General features: G+C 48.5%; 1 protein-coding gene across 3 annotated transcripts in view; it reads right to left on the bottom strand.

Annotated features, from left to right (window-relative positions):
* Positions 1–678: 678 nt before the first annotated feature.
* ME3 (malic enzyme 3) overlaps positions 679–15,100 on the bottom strand; it is a 138,552-nt gene continuing 124,130 nt past the window's right edge. For 2 of the 3 annotated variants that reach the window (XM_075742489.1, XM_075742487.1), the window contains exons 8-14: positions 6,866–6,963; positions 5,600–5,713; positions 4,124–4,229; positions 3,408–3,550; positions 2,327–2,500; positions 1,791–1,889; positions 679–961 (exon numbers count right to left, since the gene is read on the bottom strand). In XM_075742489.1, the coding sequence (XP_075598604.1) occupies positions 800–961; positions 1,791–1,889; positions 2,327–2,500; positions 3,408–3,550; positions 4,124–4,229; positions 5,600–5,713; positions 6,866–6,963 (896 nt within the window). In that variant the 3' untranslated portion in view covers positions 679–799. The remainder of the gene's footprint in view (positions 962–1,790; positions 1,890–2,326; positions 2,501–3,407; positions 3,551–4,123; positions 4,230–5,599; positions 5,714–6,865; positions 6,964–15,100) is intronic. The other variant, XM_075742488.1, reaches the window with a different exon arrangement.

The following is a 15,100-nucleotide window of genomic DNA, read 5'->3' as shown; positions in this document are numbered from 1 at the left end:
GAGACCCCCAGGAGAGCCTTTGGCTGGTGGCAGTACTCCTCTAGCAGAAGATGCAGTGATACAGTGGGGCAGCCGTGTGCAGGTTCGGGGGCGCCCTGGTCTCTGGCTCAGCTGTGTGTCCCTTGGTTGCCGTGCCCATGGAGAGCAGCCTGGACTGCAGAGGGGAGGGAATCTGTTGTCCCTGTGGGGCTGAGGGAGGTTTTGGGGTTTGTTCTCAAGCGGTGGGACACAGGACAGTGCCGGGCTGTGTGGCCCATGCACCAGCTTGGGTTGCACGAGGCTCCCCCAGACATTGGGGACTTTTGAAGCAGGAAAGGGTAGTGCTGCCCAAGTGTGCACCTCTCCCAGGGCAATGCACACACTTCCCATCGCACCCAGAGAGCCACGGACAAAGTCTGGCTGTCGTGTGTGAGGGATGATCACGCGTACAGCTGCCCCCATGGAAGTGGGGCTCCCAGCTTCCCGCAGGCACTCCCGCTAGGAACGGGACTCCTTGCTTCCGAGGTGGCCCAGGTCACTTCTCCCAGAGCCGAGCGCCACGCAGTTTTTTAAGCAAGCAGCAATATGGGATGGGCTGCAACCATAGGCTGTCTCTCTCCTTGGAGTACTGGCTGCCCAGCTTGGACTCTGTTTTATTCCCTACTGATATGCTCCCACAGAGAAAAACCAGCAGCAAGTAAAAAACTACTTGGATTCATTTACTTTTATCATTCTGCAAGCCTGGCGGTGCAATTATATCAGCAATGATATGAACCATGGGAACTGATGGTAAAAATGACAAAACAGTTCTCACAAAAACTTATACATCTTGTGTTTGCATGGCTGTGGGGGGCCACCTGTAATCATCAATAACAAATGAATCGTAATCAGGACTGTAAACGAGCCGTTTCACAAAGGCTTCCTTGTCTGCTGGCTCAGGGTACCAAGAAGCAAGACCATGCTTGTAGGCCCAGTCAACAATCTGCAAAAAAATAAGCAAAATGAGCTGATGAAACAACGTTGGTACATTATGAAGTTGAAACCAACTGCAGCTTGGCCATGGCTGTATTTTCCCTCTTTCCTCCCCTCAAAATTGTGTCTTTTTTTTGCCTTTTTCTCTTTGTGCAATTCCCTGAGTCAGCTGCACTTCATCCCTTGGGTGAGGGAATGCAAGCTGCCTGCAATTACTGGCTGCTTAGAAATGCACACCCCTGCCATGGCAAAACGGCTGGAGCGTACAAGTAAAGAAGGAGAGCAGCCCTTTACCCACCTCCCCTCACACCCTCGAGCTCCTACACTGTGCATCCGTCAGTAAGTCCTAGCAGGCCGACATGATTCTCAGTGGGTGTCCCCTGAATGGGAATCACAAATTTGATGTACAGAGGGCACTGATCCCACAATTAGACAACAAGCTCAGATCTGGAATAGTATTTAGGTACTCAGGCCTCTATCAAATTCAGGAGGAGAGGTTCCAAAATAGCAATATTTGGAACCTAAAATCTTTTGGCAACTTGCTTCATGTTTGAATTCAACCCTAAACTTGTTTTTTTTTTGAAGAGCTGAGCACTCACAGCTCAAAGCAATAAAGCAGAACTTCGTGAGCTGTGAGGCACCCAGAATCAGGAGGTATTTTTCAAATTTGGGCTTTCGTGATAGGAAAAATCAAAGCAGCAATTCTGGCTGGAAGGATTCCTGAGAATCATTGCTTTAGGCTGCAAAAAAGCTGAATTAAAAAACCCACAAAGCAAGAATGATGCCAGGGCAATTCCTGCCCTCCCTACCATGGAAAGTGGAAATAAAGGAGTACTCACCTTCACAGCGATTTTGAGAGACACCTCTCTGATGCTGTCCAAGGGGGGATAGAGTCTTCCTTCTGCGAGATTCCGCTCTGTCACCTCGGCAGCAATAGACTAGAACGAAGAGAAAAGCAGTTTTTAGAGATGGTCTCAAGCACATACCACATTCACTAGCATTACACAATAACGTGGCTAAACCTCCGCAGCGGTGGAGCTGGGACTACTTCTCAATGGGAACTGCTGAACTATTGCAAATACGTGTGTATACATTTCATTACAGACTTAAATCAAGAGCCAGAATGATGGAACTGCTGTGCCAGGGCATCAGTTGTGGAGAATGAAGAGAACCCTGCCATGGCTCCTGCACCTTTCTAGGTGCAATGGAAGCTTGAACTTTCCTTGGGACTGGGAAAGGCTGAGGATTTTTGCTGAGGCTGTGTCACTTCCACTCAAGGCACAGCCCCAGGCCAGGTTCTTGAAAACACCGGAAGTAGGTGCACGTGCCTCTTACAATCTTTTTACAAAATATCAGTTAAATGCCAGTTGGAAACCTCTGCTGTGATGAGGAAGATATCGTCAGAGATGTGCCGGACTCCGCAAGCAATGACTCCCAGTGCCACTCCTGGGAAGACGTAGGCGTTGTTTCCTTGGCCAGGGAAGAAGGTCTGTCCATTGGGCAGGGTTACCTTTGAGAATGGACTCCCACTTGCAAATATTCCTCGTCCCTGATAAGAGAGAGAAAGAGGCATCCAAATTCAGAAGAGACATCTTACATTTCCTCTGCTTGTCATGATCTATGCTCAGGGGACTCTGGTGACAAAGTGGACAAATCTCCAGCCAGTCAGTGAGAAGCATCTCTACCAGAGCCATCTCCCGTTGATAATTCTGGAGGGCCTGGTCCCCAGAGCCACAAACAGGGCCACGGACAGGGCCACGGACAGGGCATGGACACGGCCACTGAGCACTGAACGGGTGTTTGCACTGCCCAACTGCCAAGTGCTCTGAACTTGCTGAGGAATCCTTTTTCTTCCACTCTATCAACCATCTATTGAGTGCAAAGAGGGACTCATGGGATAAAGGTCTGGGAGCTGTGAGTGCCTTAGCCAGCAGCAGGTGGTGGTGGAGGACAAAGGGGAGAGTGAGACAAGGTCTCCTCTCTCACCCCAAGTCAATCCACATGACAATAATTCTTCAGTGACATTGAGCCCAAGGTGGGTGATGAAACTATTACACAAACAACTAGGGTGGCAAAACACAGGGGACAGTAACCTGGGAGGATGGGACACCTCAGACAGCTGTGGGTGAAGAAGGCAAGTGTGTTCTTTAGAGGATCACAAAGTAATTCAGGCTGGTAGGGACCCAAACTCCTGCTCACAGCAAGGTCAGCTATGAAATCAGACCACGTTGTGCAGGGCTTTATCCAGTCTGGTCTTGAAAACCTGCACGAGCAGTCTGAGCCCCCATTCCACCTCCTGACTCTCCTCACAGCATGCAAGTTTTTCTTTATGACCTGCTTCAACCTCTTTTGTTTCAACTTATGCCCACTGTCACTTGTCCGCCCACCATGCACCACTGTGGTTTCCTTGGTATGGTCATGGCCACAGCTTGCTTCCCTGCGCCGAGCTCCAGTACCTCGGTGAGGCGGTAGCACTGCTCCGCTGTGCACTCCGCTTTACTTGTGGGGTTGCTTAGGGCAAACACGATGGGCCTCTCATTGAAGGCTGCCATGTCCTTCAAAATCTTCTCAGTGAAAGCTCCTGCAACGGCTGCGACACCTAAAACAACAACAGCAGAATGAGAGGGGGCTTCCCGACTGACTTCGGCGCATTGGGCTGATCCCTCTTGAATCGGTAAATGAACTGTGGGAGGGAACAGGCTCCATCTCTGGAGATGCAGGTGGGAATGTTTCTTTTTCATATTATGGCAAGATTGAAAAGCCTGTCTCAAAATAAAACCCTCTGCTCCTCTGGGTCAGTGTTTAGGCCAGTCTGGCTGTGGCACTTCACCTCCCAAAGGCTCAGCACTTCTCCTCCCAAAGTCCTGCCTGAGGTGCCTGGTGCCATCCGTGCCCTGCCCAGCCTGCCAGGGCCAGGTTCGCTGCCAAGAGCCCCAGATCCTGCCTCCCGCAGCACATCCCCCTGCAGCCCTCTCTGGGAGGGCTCCTCAGCTCCAAAAGAGAGGAAGACACGGTCGAAGGGGAAAGGATGTGGAGAAAACAACTGACAAAATGGAGGTAAAAAAAGCTCATTTCATTTTGACTTGGAGAACAAAAGGAGGCCCTGGAGGAAAGATAAAAACTCTCCTAGGAACTGAATTGATGTGAAAAGGTTGTACTAAGGGAACTCCACCTATAATTGCCGTAGGCTTCACTTTCTGCACAACCTCTTCCAGCGTGTTCACACTGGGGTGGTCCTGGGCAAACATTTCTTTCTCATGGTTCAGGTGGCTCCTGCCCTGTGAGGAAAAAGGAGGAGTCAAACTTTGGTCTGTTGGCAAAAGGTGGAGACATAACATAGTATCTCATCAGTTCATTTCATCTCTTGGCCCTCTACCTAAACCAGATTCCCCAGAGCAGGTTCTCACATCAGGCAGTCAGGCATTGAGCTGTTGGTGTAATGTCATGGTGGGGCTGGTCTCTGCTCCTCTCACTTTCCAAAATACATTGAGTGTGTGGAGGAAGGGTCTGGCTGACAGGGCAGAGACATGTACATGTAGCACAAGTCTCCTCAAGTCTGAGGAGGGACAAAGGCAGACGTCCTGAGGACCCAGGGAGGGCAGAGTAGAGCTGGGACAGGCTGGACCACTGAGCAGGGCACAGTGGTGCTGTTGTAATACCCCATGCGACATGCAAGACTTAGAATCATAGAATCATTTTGGTTGGAAAAGAGCTTTAAGATCAAGTCCAACTGTTAACCTAGCACTGCCAAGTCCACCAGTACAGGAGAGACATGGAGCTGTTGGAGAGAGTCCAGAGGAGGGCCATGAAGCTGATCAGAGGGCCGGAGCACCTCTGCTATGAGGACAGGCTGAGAGAGTTGGGATTGTTCAGCCTGGGGAAAAGAAGGCTCCGGGGAGATCTAATTGCGACTTATCAGTACCTGAAGGGGCCTACAGGAAAGATGGTGAGGGACTGTTTATCAGGGAGTGTAGTGACAGGACAAGGGGGAATGGGTTTAGGCTGAAGGAGGGTCGATTTAGATTAGATGTTAGAAAGAAATTCTTTACTGTTAGAGTGGTGAGGCACTGGAACATCCCAGAGAAGCTGTGGATGCCCCATCCCTGGAAGTGTTCAAGGCCAGGTTGGATGGGGCTTTGGGCAGCCTGGTCTAGCAGAGGGTGTCCCTGCCCGCAGCAGGGGGTTGGAACTAGATGATCTTTAAGGTCCCTTCCAACCCAAACCATTCTATGATTCTATGATAAACCACATCCCTAAGCACCACATCTACATGTCTTTGAAATACCTCCAAGGATGGTGACTCAACCACTGCCCTGGGCAGCCTGTTCCAGTGCTTGACAACCCTTTCAGTGAAGAAACTTTTACTAATATTCAATAGAAATCTTCCCTGGCACAACCTGAGGCCACTCCCTCTTGTCCTATCGCTTGTTACTTGGGAGAAGAGCCAACACTCACCTGGCTACAACCTCCTTTCAGGGAGAAGAGAGACCTAGTCCTCCGAAAGCAGGAACAGCTTTGCTAACACCAATAAAACTGCAGCCCTTACTCCAACGCTGAGCAGGGGTCCAAGGTATCTGCCTGCTCTGGCCCCTCTCGAGCTTGCAGGAGGAGGTGGGGCAGTGGAGCTCAGCTCTGGAGACAAATTTACCTTCACAATCAGTCCCTTGGAGTCCACCATCCAAATTTTTTTGATGGCATCCTCTCGTGAAATTCCTTCCTTTTCCATGGCCATGAGGATGAGATGAGCTATGCCCATTGCAGCCTGGAACACATTATTTAAACACTTCATTGGGGTATCAACATCTTTTGAAGGTGAAGATTTTAAATGAGAGATCTGTTGGGCCATCCTACAGTACCACACAAAGCCGGGAGGCTTTCTGCTCCATGGCTGTACAGTGTCATGGCATGGGGCTGATTTTAGTGCTGTAGGTGCTGCCATGAATAAAAAAGACCCCGACTGTCCAGCACAGCAGGTTGCCCGAGAGGCTGGAGCAGTGGAAGTGGCACCTTGACAGGCAGAGGCTGCCTCCATCATTTAAACCAGCTGCTGCAGGGGAGAAAACGGGGCAGACACTGAGCAAGCATTGGTGACGATGCCAGTACAGAGGAACTCAAAGCGAAGTGGGATTGCTGCATCTGAAGTACTGTCCAGAGGAAAGTCCTCTTCTCCCATTCCTGCCCTAGACATGCGGTGTGTCTTAGTGGTCCTACAGCTGTGCCCAGCCCTCCTGCCCAGATGGGGACTAACGAGGCAGGATGGTCTCTGTGCCACAGCACAGACATGTCTGTCAGGAGGGGTGGAGGAAGAGAAATCTTTGCATCACAGAGGGATAGACAAACAGTGAGTAACAGACCTTGCCCAAAATCCCACAGGTAGGTGAGAGCTGAGCCTGGACTTGGCTTTAGGAACTTTTTCTTCCCCCCTCTCTCTTTGAGCAATCCACCTTACAGACTACCTGACTTCTGCCATGAGGGCAATATGACTGACTCCAAAAAGTGAGGTTACACTTGTTTGAGTCTGAGTCCTTTTGACTCTATCGCTGAAGAGGCTCTGGTTTACCCTAAATACCAACCCTCAGGACTCAAACCAGCCTCCTTAACATTCCTGCAGCACCCTGCCTCATAAGGGACTTCCCTCAAGGTACTTAAAGCCCCACTGGCACATGGAGAGCCTCGTAGCATCCAGGAAGTCTGCCCAAGACTCATGGGCTAAGAGGTCACTGAAAGATTGTTGGCAACTTCTACGCAGCAGCAAGATCCACCTGTGGGGCCCACTCCTGTCCAGTGACAAGGAACCTGCTCCTGTGCTTTGCTTTCATCAAGCCAAGCCTTGCAGGAAGTTTCATGGTTGACTTTTCTCTCCCTAAATTTGAATTTAGATCATATTTAGGAACAAATTCAAGAACATTCCTACCTCTCCAGCTCCTTGGAAAACAAACTTATGGTCAGAGAGCTTGTTCTTTGTGATCCTTAAGGCTGCAAAGATGCCAGCGACTGCAACAGACGCAGTGCCTGAAAAGAGAGAAGTACCATGAGATGGTCATCCTGGCAAATGGATTGTCTACCCCACTGATATGCTGTTAGAAACCTTGTGGTAGGAACCATTCTCTTAGATCCTGTCATGAAAGGATCAGAGTGCCTTCCTACTCTGAAATATTAATCCTCAGAAGATCCCTGCAAGGCAGGAGAATACCAGTTTCCCTCTATGTAGACTCAAAGAAGGGACACTGAGTCTCAGAATGCCAGAAGAAGTTAAAACCTAACTCTCAAGGGTTTAAGGTGCATGTGACTTGTTTAAGGTCATCTATAGCAGAGCAGTGGTCTGAACTTGGGCACCCTTGTCACAAAATCCTCTCTGATCATGGAACTACCATCCTCTTCTCATTTACCTTCACAGCCCAGCACCACCTTCTCTTTTTTTACTTCCCTGATACTCTGATACCCTGACTCAGATCCATCATACCTCGCTGCCAAGCATTAAGGAGTCACTGAGAACATGAGTTGGTCCCAGATTAGTGAGAAACAATCCAGTATACAGAGAGCAGAGTCCTGCTGTTAGATCCACTGCGATATGTACAGCTTTCCATCCATCAAGGGAGGCAGATGCCTAGGCTGAATAAACCTGCCTTCACCCCACATCAATCACATACAGCATTCACCTAATGTCCTGTCCTAGGTGAAGGAACACGGTGGGAAGAAATCCAGTAAGGCACAGACTAATGAAGATTCAGGCACTGGTGGTGTCCCAGGTCACCTGGGCAAGTTGGATACAGGTGTTAAAGGAGAGCTAGGAATGATGGAGGTTTATCATAGAATACCTGAAGCCAGAAGGGACCCACAGGCATCGAGTCCATTAGTTTAATTCTGCAGCCTTCTAAAGGATGCCAGTTTGCATGTGCCCCCAGCTCTGATGCTGTCCCCAGCTCTAATGCTGGTCTCTCCATTCTCATCTTCAGAAGCTTTGTGAGAAATCAAGGAGTCCACAAGTAACAAGTCTTGTGTGGGTGGTCATGGGTGGGGCGGACAACGAACCCTTTTAGGCTAATAAACCTGATTCCACCAAATTTCTAGCATCTCCTATTTTCCTGCCCACTTAATTAGCCAGTGCATCAAGGTCGTAATCAGCCAGTGCTTCAGTGAGACCCCTTGCAGGGTCCTCAGGGCTTGGGGTGCTGCCGGGCATCACCCAACATTCTGGTTGGGAAACGAGAGCAGCTCATGAGCAAAGCACGGCCATGAGCAGTGAAACCAGCAGATGGTGCTGCCTCATCTGTCAAGGACCGAGAAAATCAATTCCGCTTTACCTGCTCCTTTTCTTTAGTGCAAAAGCCACAGCTAAACCAGAAATCTGCTGGTATATCACAGCATCAGGGAATGATTATTTCCATGCAAGCAGAAAAGCTAGTGGGAGCACAGTTACTCTGGCAGAGTAGCTTCTACTGACATGGCTTATTTTGCTTAGCGAACCTATATAAGCTACTCTGGCAAAGAAAATCCTTTATTGGCCAGACTAGAAGTGTTTATCAGCATCATTTCTTACTCCTGAGGGCATTGGAAGCATGTGTCCTAAACACGAAGTGGACTGGAGTAATGGTTGATGGCTTCTTAAGCTTCTTTCTTGCAAAGAATCACTTGAGACACTCACTTCAGCACCAGGGATGAATTCCTTTCATGACCTCAGAAAACAGTTTGGATCAGTTTATTTCCAGATCCAGACTGTCTGAGTTCAGTCAGTTTAAAAGGGAATTGATGGGGATGGAACCAGCCACTGAGTGCTCTGCTGCTTCAGGATTAACATGTCAACTTGGACAACTGAAGGATGTATATGAAGGATTTCCTCTTGCTTCTCCTGCACTAAATCTTTGTCTTTTTAAGCTGTATTTAGAGTAATGTATTTACCTGGCAAAATGCCATGCCAGGCATGAAAAGAAGATAATGGAAGATAATGAACATCCAGTTTAAGGGAACACCAGATAATTGCCTAGTTTTTAGATTTTGCTTTTTATGGGTGTCATACAGCTAGCCCATGCTCATTTTCTGTATTTTGGTAAGTCTATGATCAGCAGGACTGCTCGGTTTGCTGCCATGCCGGGTGCTAAGGATGGGACTCCTCTGAACAAACATGTATGATCCTGCTCACGCTAAAGCCTGACACCTGAACCAGGTCAAATGAAATGCACCCTAAAAGTGTCACTACCACCACATTTTTTTAAGAGAGACAAGATAACTGGAGTACATGCAGACACTTCTAATGCAGACATCTAAAGTTTGGAGGAAGGGATCCCACCCTGGCAGTCTGAACTGCAAAGAAGCGGGGAGAGACCAAGGTCCCTCAGTTGTCAGCGACGCCAAGCTTGTGACACACAGTTGAGTATGAACACCTACATATATGCTCACACATGCTCACATGCTATCTCCCAGGCTAACTTTGCACAGAAATTCCCAAATCCCTGTGTGGGGGGAGTGGGGAACCGATCAGAGGAAAAAAAAAATCCAAAAGTTGGAACAATTACAGTGCGACAGTGAAAGTGTCAGGTCACAGCATTAGCAGCAACAGATGCATGGAAAGTATTTAAAAGAAACAAAACTGGAGAAATATCTTGTTTCTCTTGGTCCTGACCAAGGCAAAATTGCTTTATGCCCTATGATTGCCTGATGGGACAAATGCTGGTATCTGCAAACCCATTGAAATGGAAAATGCTTGTGGGACATTCAGCAGAGATCTTTTTCAAGATGTTACTAGCAGGAATTTGAAAAGTAGGGCGTACGGAAGGAAAGCGTGCATGGATTCCGTCTGCAGAGCAGCGTGCATTTTGCCGAGCGGAGACCTGTGGGACTGGGTGTGCCGTTACTCATCCCCCTGCGCTTGCACTGCAGCTCTGACTAACAGCAGGACCCTCCATTCCAAATCCTCCTCCTCTCTCTCCAATGTGTTTCTAATCCCTCCACGTCTCCCAAACTGCATCTCACGCCCATTACTCAAGTAACAAAGTTACTATACCTTGGCCTCAGCTCAGTATTTTTCTTTGATAATTACAATTTCTGAGCATGGAACAATGGAGCATTTCTATGGAGGAGAGTTCACAGCTGGTTCGTATAAGGAATTGGCTAATCATTGTGCTTCAATTCCAAAAAGACCACAAAATGAGATAGAGGGGGAAAAAAACCCCTCACCATGAGTTGTTGCAAGAAAAAATCAACTATCCTTCAACGAGTTGGTCTATCTGTTTTCCAAAGAGGTTGAACGCTGCTATTGCAGATAACTACTTCCTTAAGTAATTAGCAAGAGCCAGCTTGGCTGGCTTGTATCTGAGGTGAGATATGGAGGGGCACAGAGAGAAGAAAGGAAAATGCTCACAAATCATCCTGTCCGTCCAAGACTCAAAGTGAATGCTCAACATAATATCACAAAATAGCGAGCAGACCTTAGGAGCCGCTCTGGGGAGTCCAGAGCAACAGGACTGGCAAAGAAAAGAGGCATTTAAAACTAAGGTACCCTCAGGTCACCCCTGTAGGAATTAATCTGTCAGGCACATTCAGAATACTGTAAAACATTAAGGAAACCCCTGCTGAGGCTGATTTTCCACTTGCACTAGTGTAAGTCAGAAAAAGCCTCAATAGATGTCAGTGGAGCTACACTGGAGCAGAACCAGGGCAAAAGGATCTGCTCCACTGCTTGAAGACACTGCACAGATGGAAAAGGGTGGAGCCCAGAGGCACCCATGCCCGGGGATTTTATCCTTCCTTCAGAGCGGGGAGAGCGGACAGAGGGGCGAACAGCTTCGCACGTGGAGTTACAGGCAGCGCTGGCACAAGTGCAAACAGGGCAAGTGCTGCCCAGCACCGATGTCAAGGCTGTACCGCGTGTGTCAGCACCCAGTGGCTAAGCAGGGGACATGGGGGGAAGTGGGGACCCTGAGGATGCTTGGGGGCAGGAGTCCCCCCATGCTGAGGGCTGGCACTGCCCTGTCACCTGGCCTGGGCACTGGCCGAGCGGAGCAGAGCATCACCACCACGCTGAATCCTGATAGCAGCAGTGATGGGGGGCATGCAGGCACAGCACTGCCCGTTTCTTCTTACAGCACCCATGTGGGTGATTCCCCTTTCTCCACAGCACACTGGTGGAAGAGATGGCCAAATTCAGCCTGATCTTTTATTTTTTACCCTTGCCCCGCCTTCTTACACTTTGTCCCATCAAAACCATGCCAAGATGAGGGCCCAGGGAACAGCAAACACCACTTTAACAGCTCCAGCAAAGGGCAGCCAAGAAAATACATCTAAATTTATGGATGCAGAGGAAGCATAGGGCTTTTCCAAATCCTGGTTCACATTAACTCCCTGCAGCAGTTCCGCCTGTTACTGGAAAGCAGAATGGAGCTTGTCCGGATCCACTCCAAATACATAATCAAAAGTCAAACACGACAAAGCCGAAGCAAAAAGCTGCCGAAGTGTTTGCAGCTCAAGGTCTTCACCTCTATGGCTGCGGGCTAGTGTTAGCCTTCCCCCAAAGGGGCCTCTGTAAGACATTAAGAAAATAAACCTAGAAATGGTGTGGAGCGAGTCAACGAGAACAGCAGTAAAACATAAAGCATTGATGCTCAGGGAGGGAACTCGCTTTCTCCACTGACAGATTTAGGGACACTGGTGACCCAGAAGAGGTGGTGGTATGGTGAAGAGCTGTCTGACAATGGAGATGCAGAGCTCATCTTAAAGTAGATGCCTAATATAGGTCATCTCTAGGTGCCTGGTTTTAATCCTTGCACTGTAACGTGCTTGGATTATAGAGTGCAGTGCCTTAGATCTGCGTCGGCACGCTGGCCTGCAGCACTGCCCTCGCTCCTGCCTGCGCAGGCTGTGCCAGCGGGCAGACCGAACCCTCTCGTCCATAAAGGCAGAGGCTACCAGGCAGCTGCCAGCACTTTGCAAGAGGCCATCCCCGTCCCCATCGCAGCAGTGGGGACACTGTGGATGGATGTTGGTTTATACCCACAAGCTAAACCAGGTCAGAGCACAGCTCGGTTCTTCTGCTCATTTTGATGCCTTAGCCTGGACTTGGAAGATCACAGACAGCTTACACAGAGGTGACGTACGCCGTTCTTTGCTGCAAAGGAGGAGTTTGCAAGGGCATCCCGTGAACAAGAGAAACAGAGAACAAGAAAAGCAGGAGAGGAAAGGGGATGAAACATTACAATCCCCAAAATGACAGAAGATACGGACCACCTCGCTAGGACCCTGCACCACTAAGCCCAAGACACAGAGGCCCATTTACACCCAGGAGTCCCTACTGTTCTGACCTGGCTGGTTTAGCAGTCAGTGTGTGATTCAGACACAAGTCCAGGAGCTGGCCCTTAAATAGCTAATGTAGTAGCATGCAGAGAAAAGGCAGAAGCCTCTTCTGCTGCAGGGCACAGCAGGTCCAAAAGGGCCTGGTAATGGTGAACCCCTACAGGACTGAGAACATCGGCAGATCTATCTTCAGGCCGGGCAAATCCCCACTGGGAACGCGTGCTGCTCAGGAGCTGCCTGGCAGGACACAGCCTGCTTTGTTCTGCAGCAGGGTATCGTCCAGCGCTCCCTTCCTATTGTGCTTCTCCCCCTCCTTAGTTTCCTGTGATAATTACTGATGCATTTTCCACGCCAGCTGAAACAACAAAGTAAAATACTGTACCATTTTAATCTGCTGAAATTAGTTAATGCTGAGCCAAAACCTAGCTTCGCCTGCTTCACACAGCACAGGGAAACGTGCCTGCAAATTAGGCCACGTTTGCACATGACTGATTTCTAACGTGCCCAAATGTTTGAAGCCGCTCAGATTTGCGGTGCTGGAGTCAGCCTGTTCCCAATCTCAGATGTGCAGTGTTCCTCCAGGCTGAGACTGCTTCCTGAAGTGTCCTGGAAAGGTTATGGAAAGGTTATCTGCTAGGGTAATGAGAAAAGGTGGTTGGTGGGTCAAGAGATATTTTGAGGCTCATCAGTGCTCACACGTCCAACAACAAAGGGCAAGGATTGCTCTAACAAGTGGGAAAAGACCCAGAGAGGTTCTGGAAAGTGATGACCCCTGTGCATTGCTTGCAGACTGCTTTAGTTGTGGAGGGACTATGAAAATACAAAAGGCTGAGTGTTTTTAAAGTGGCTAGAGATTTGGGGTTTCCCATCTTGAAGTGCCTTGAAGAGGTCTCATTTGCAAGGTGTAGATGTTCAGCCTATTTTAGAAATCCTATATGTTTACAGTGTCTCGAATTGGATACCGATATATCTGAAACAGATTGGTGGTTCTTTGGGAACCTGTCAACATTGCACTTACATCAGGTCTAATTTTAAAAGACTGCTAAAGATGCCCAGAGCCAGGAGATAGTAGACTTTATACTTCTGTGCACCTTCTCTCTGCCCTGTCCATATGTGTGAAAGGCTTTTGAATGACACGATCAGATACAATTAATTAAATAACATGTTAGAGATGTCTTAATTTTTCTGCAACTCTGGCTAAACGTGCAGAACAACTTCTCCTGTTCAGTACTGAGTAAGCAATCTAAGCCTGAAGAATTCATGTTTGATAGTGAATATGGAGGGCAACACACTGATAACCAGGAGAACAAACTTTACATAGAAAAAATAAGGTTGGAAGAGATGCCTGGAGGTCACCTAGCCCAGTATCTGCTTAAAGCAGGGCTAGCTTCCAAATTAGATTAGGTTGCTTAGGGCCTTCTCGAAAGGTTAAAGTCCCAAAGCCTCTCTGCACAACTTGTCCCAGTGTTCAACCACTCTCATGGTGATTAATGGTTTGGTTATGTCTGATCAGATGACTGAATGACACTGATGAATCTCTGTTGGAGCATAAAGATTTCACCTCGGCAAGCCAAGAAGTCCAATTCCAATCACAGGTTGACGGGTCTGATCCTATTTCTGCTTAGCCCAGGCACAAACTCCTGCTGATTCTTTGGTTACTCAGGGCACATCTTTGAAGGCTGTGTTGGAATTAGACAGGCACTTTACCACAAAGACAGCGAGGCACATGCACACAGAACCATAGACCCTTGCTGAGAACCTTAGATGTACAAATTTACAGGGTTTCTATGGACTGCTGCCTATTTAAGCAGGGATTATTCAACAGACAAAGTGCATGAGACCTGATGAGATGCATCTGAGGATGCTGAGGTACGTGGCCAATGGCATTACAAAGTCAATCTTTGAATGGCTTTGGTAATTGGGAGATTCCCACTTCCTGGAAAAAGACAAATGTCACACCCATATTCGAGAAGAGCCAGATGAAGGATCCAGGGAATTTTAGCTCAGTCAGTCTAACCTCAGCACCTAGGGATTACAGAGCAAAGCTTCCTGGAAGGCAGGTCTAGGAACATGAAGGTGATTGAGAACAGCATGGATTTCCCAAGGCAAATCATGCCTGACCAACCTGGCTGCTTTCTATGACGAGACAACTGCCTGTGTGGACAAGGAGAGGGCAGTGGGTGCTGCTTTCTTTGACCTGCATGAGGCCTTTGAAATAATCTCCCAAAGCATCCTTGTAGCAAAACTGCAAAGATACAGACTGGACAAGTGGACTATCAGGTGGGTGAAAAAGTGCTTGGGCTCAAAGGCTTGTGGTCAGCAGTACAAAGTGGTACAAAGAGACCAGTACTATTTACTTTCTATTAACAACTGGGATGATAAGACAGAGTACATGCCCAGCAAGTTCATGGATGATTACAAATTGGGGATAGTGATCAATGACTGTCACTTGCAGGGATTTCAGCAGGCTGGAGACATGGGCTCAGGGAAACCACCTGAAGGTCAGCAAAGGCAAATGCAAAGTCCTGCACCCGGGAAGAAGGAACAACCTCATGCAACAGCACATGGTAGGGGGTGATGGTTGAAAAGCAGCTTTGCAGAAGAGAACTTGAGGGTAATGGTGGACAACAAGTTGAAGATGAGCCAGCAATATGCCCTTGTGGCACAGAAGGCAAACGGCCTCCTAGAATGCGTCAACAGAAGTCTAGACAGCGCTTTTGAGGTCATATCTAGACCAGCATCTCCAGTTTGGGGCTCTCAGCACAAGGGTTTGATTAGGTTGGAGAAGGCAAAGAGGGCATCTAACTTCTGTCTACAACTACTTACTGAGTGTTTGTAAAGGAGCCAGATTTTTATTTATTGA

Source organism: Balearica regulorum, chromosome 1, assembly GCF_011004875.1.
Source record: "Balearica regulorum gibbericeps isolate bBalReg1 chromosome 1, bBalReg1.pri, whole genome shotgun sequence".
In the NCBI taxonomy this organism is placed as follows: domain Eukaryota; kingdom Metazoa; phylum Chordata; class Aves; order Gruiformes; family Gruidae; genus Balearica; species Balearica regulorum.
This window is presented reverse-complemented; position numbering and strand designations above follow the sequence as displayed.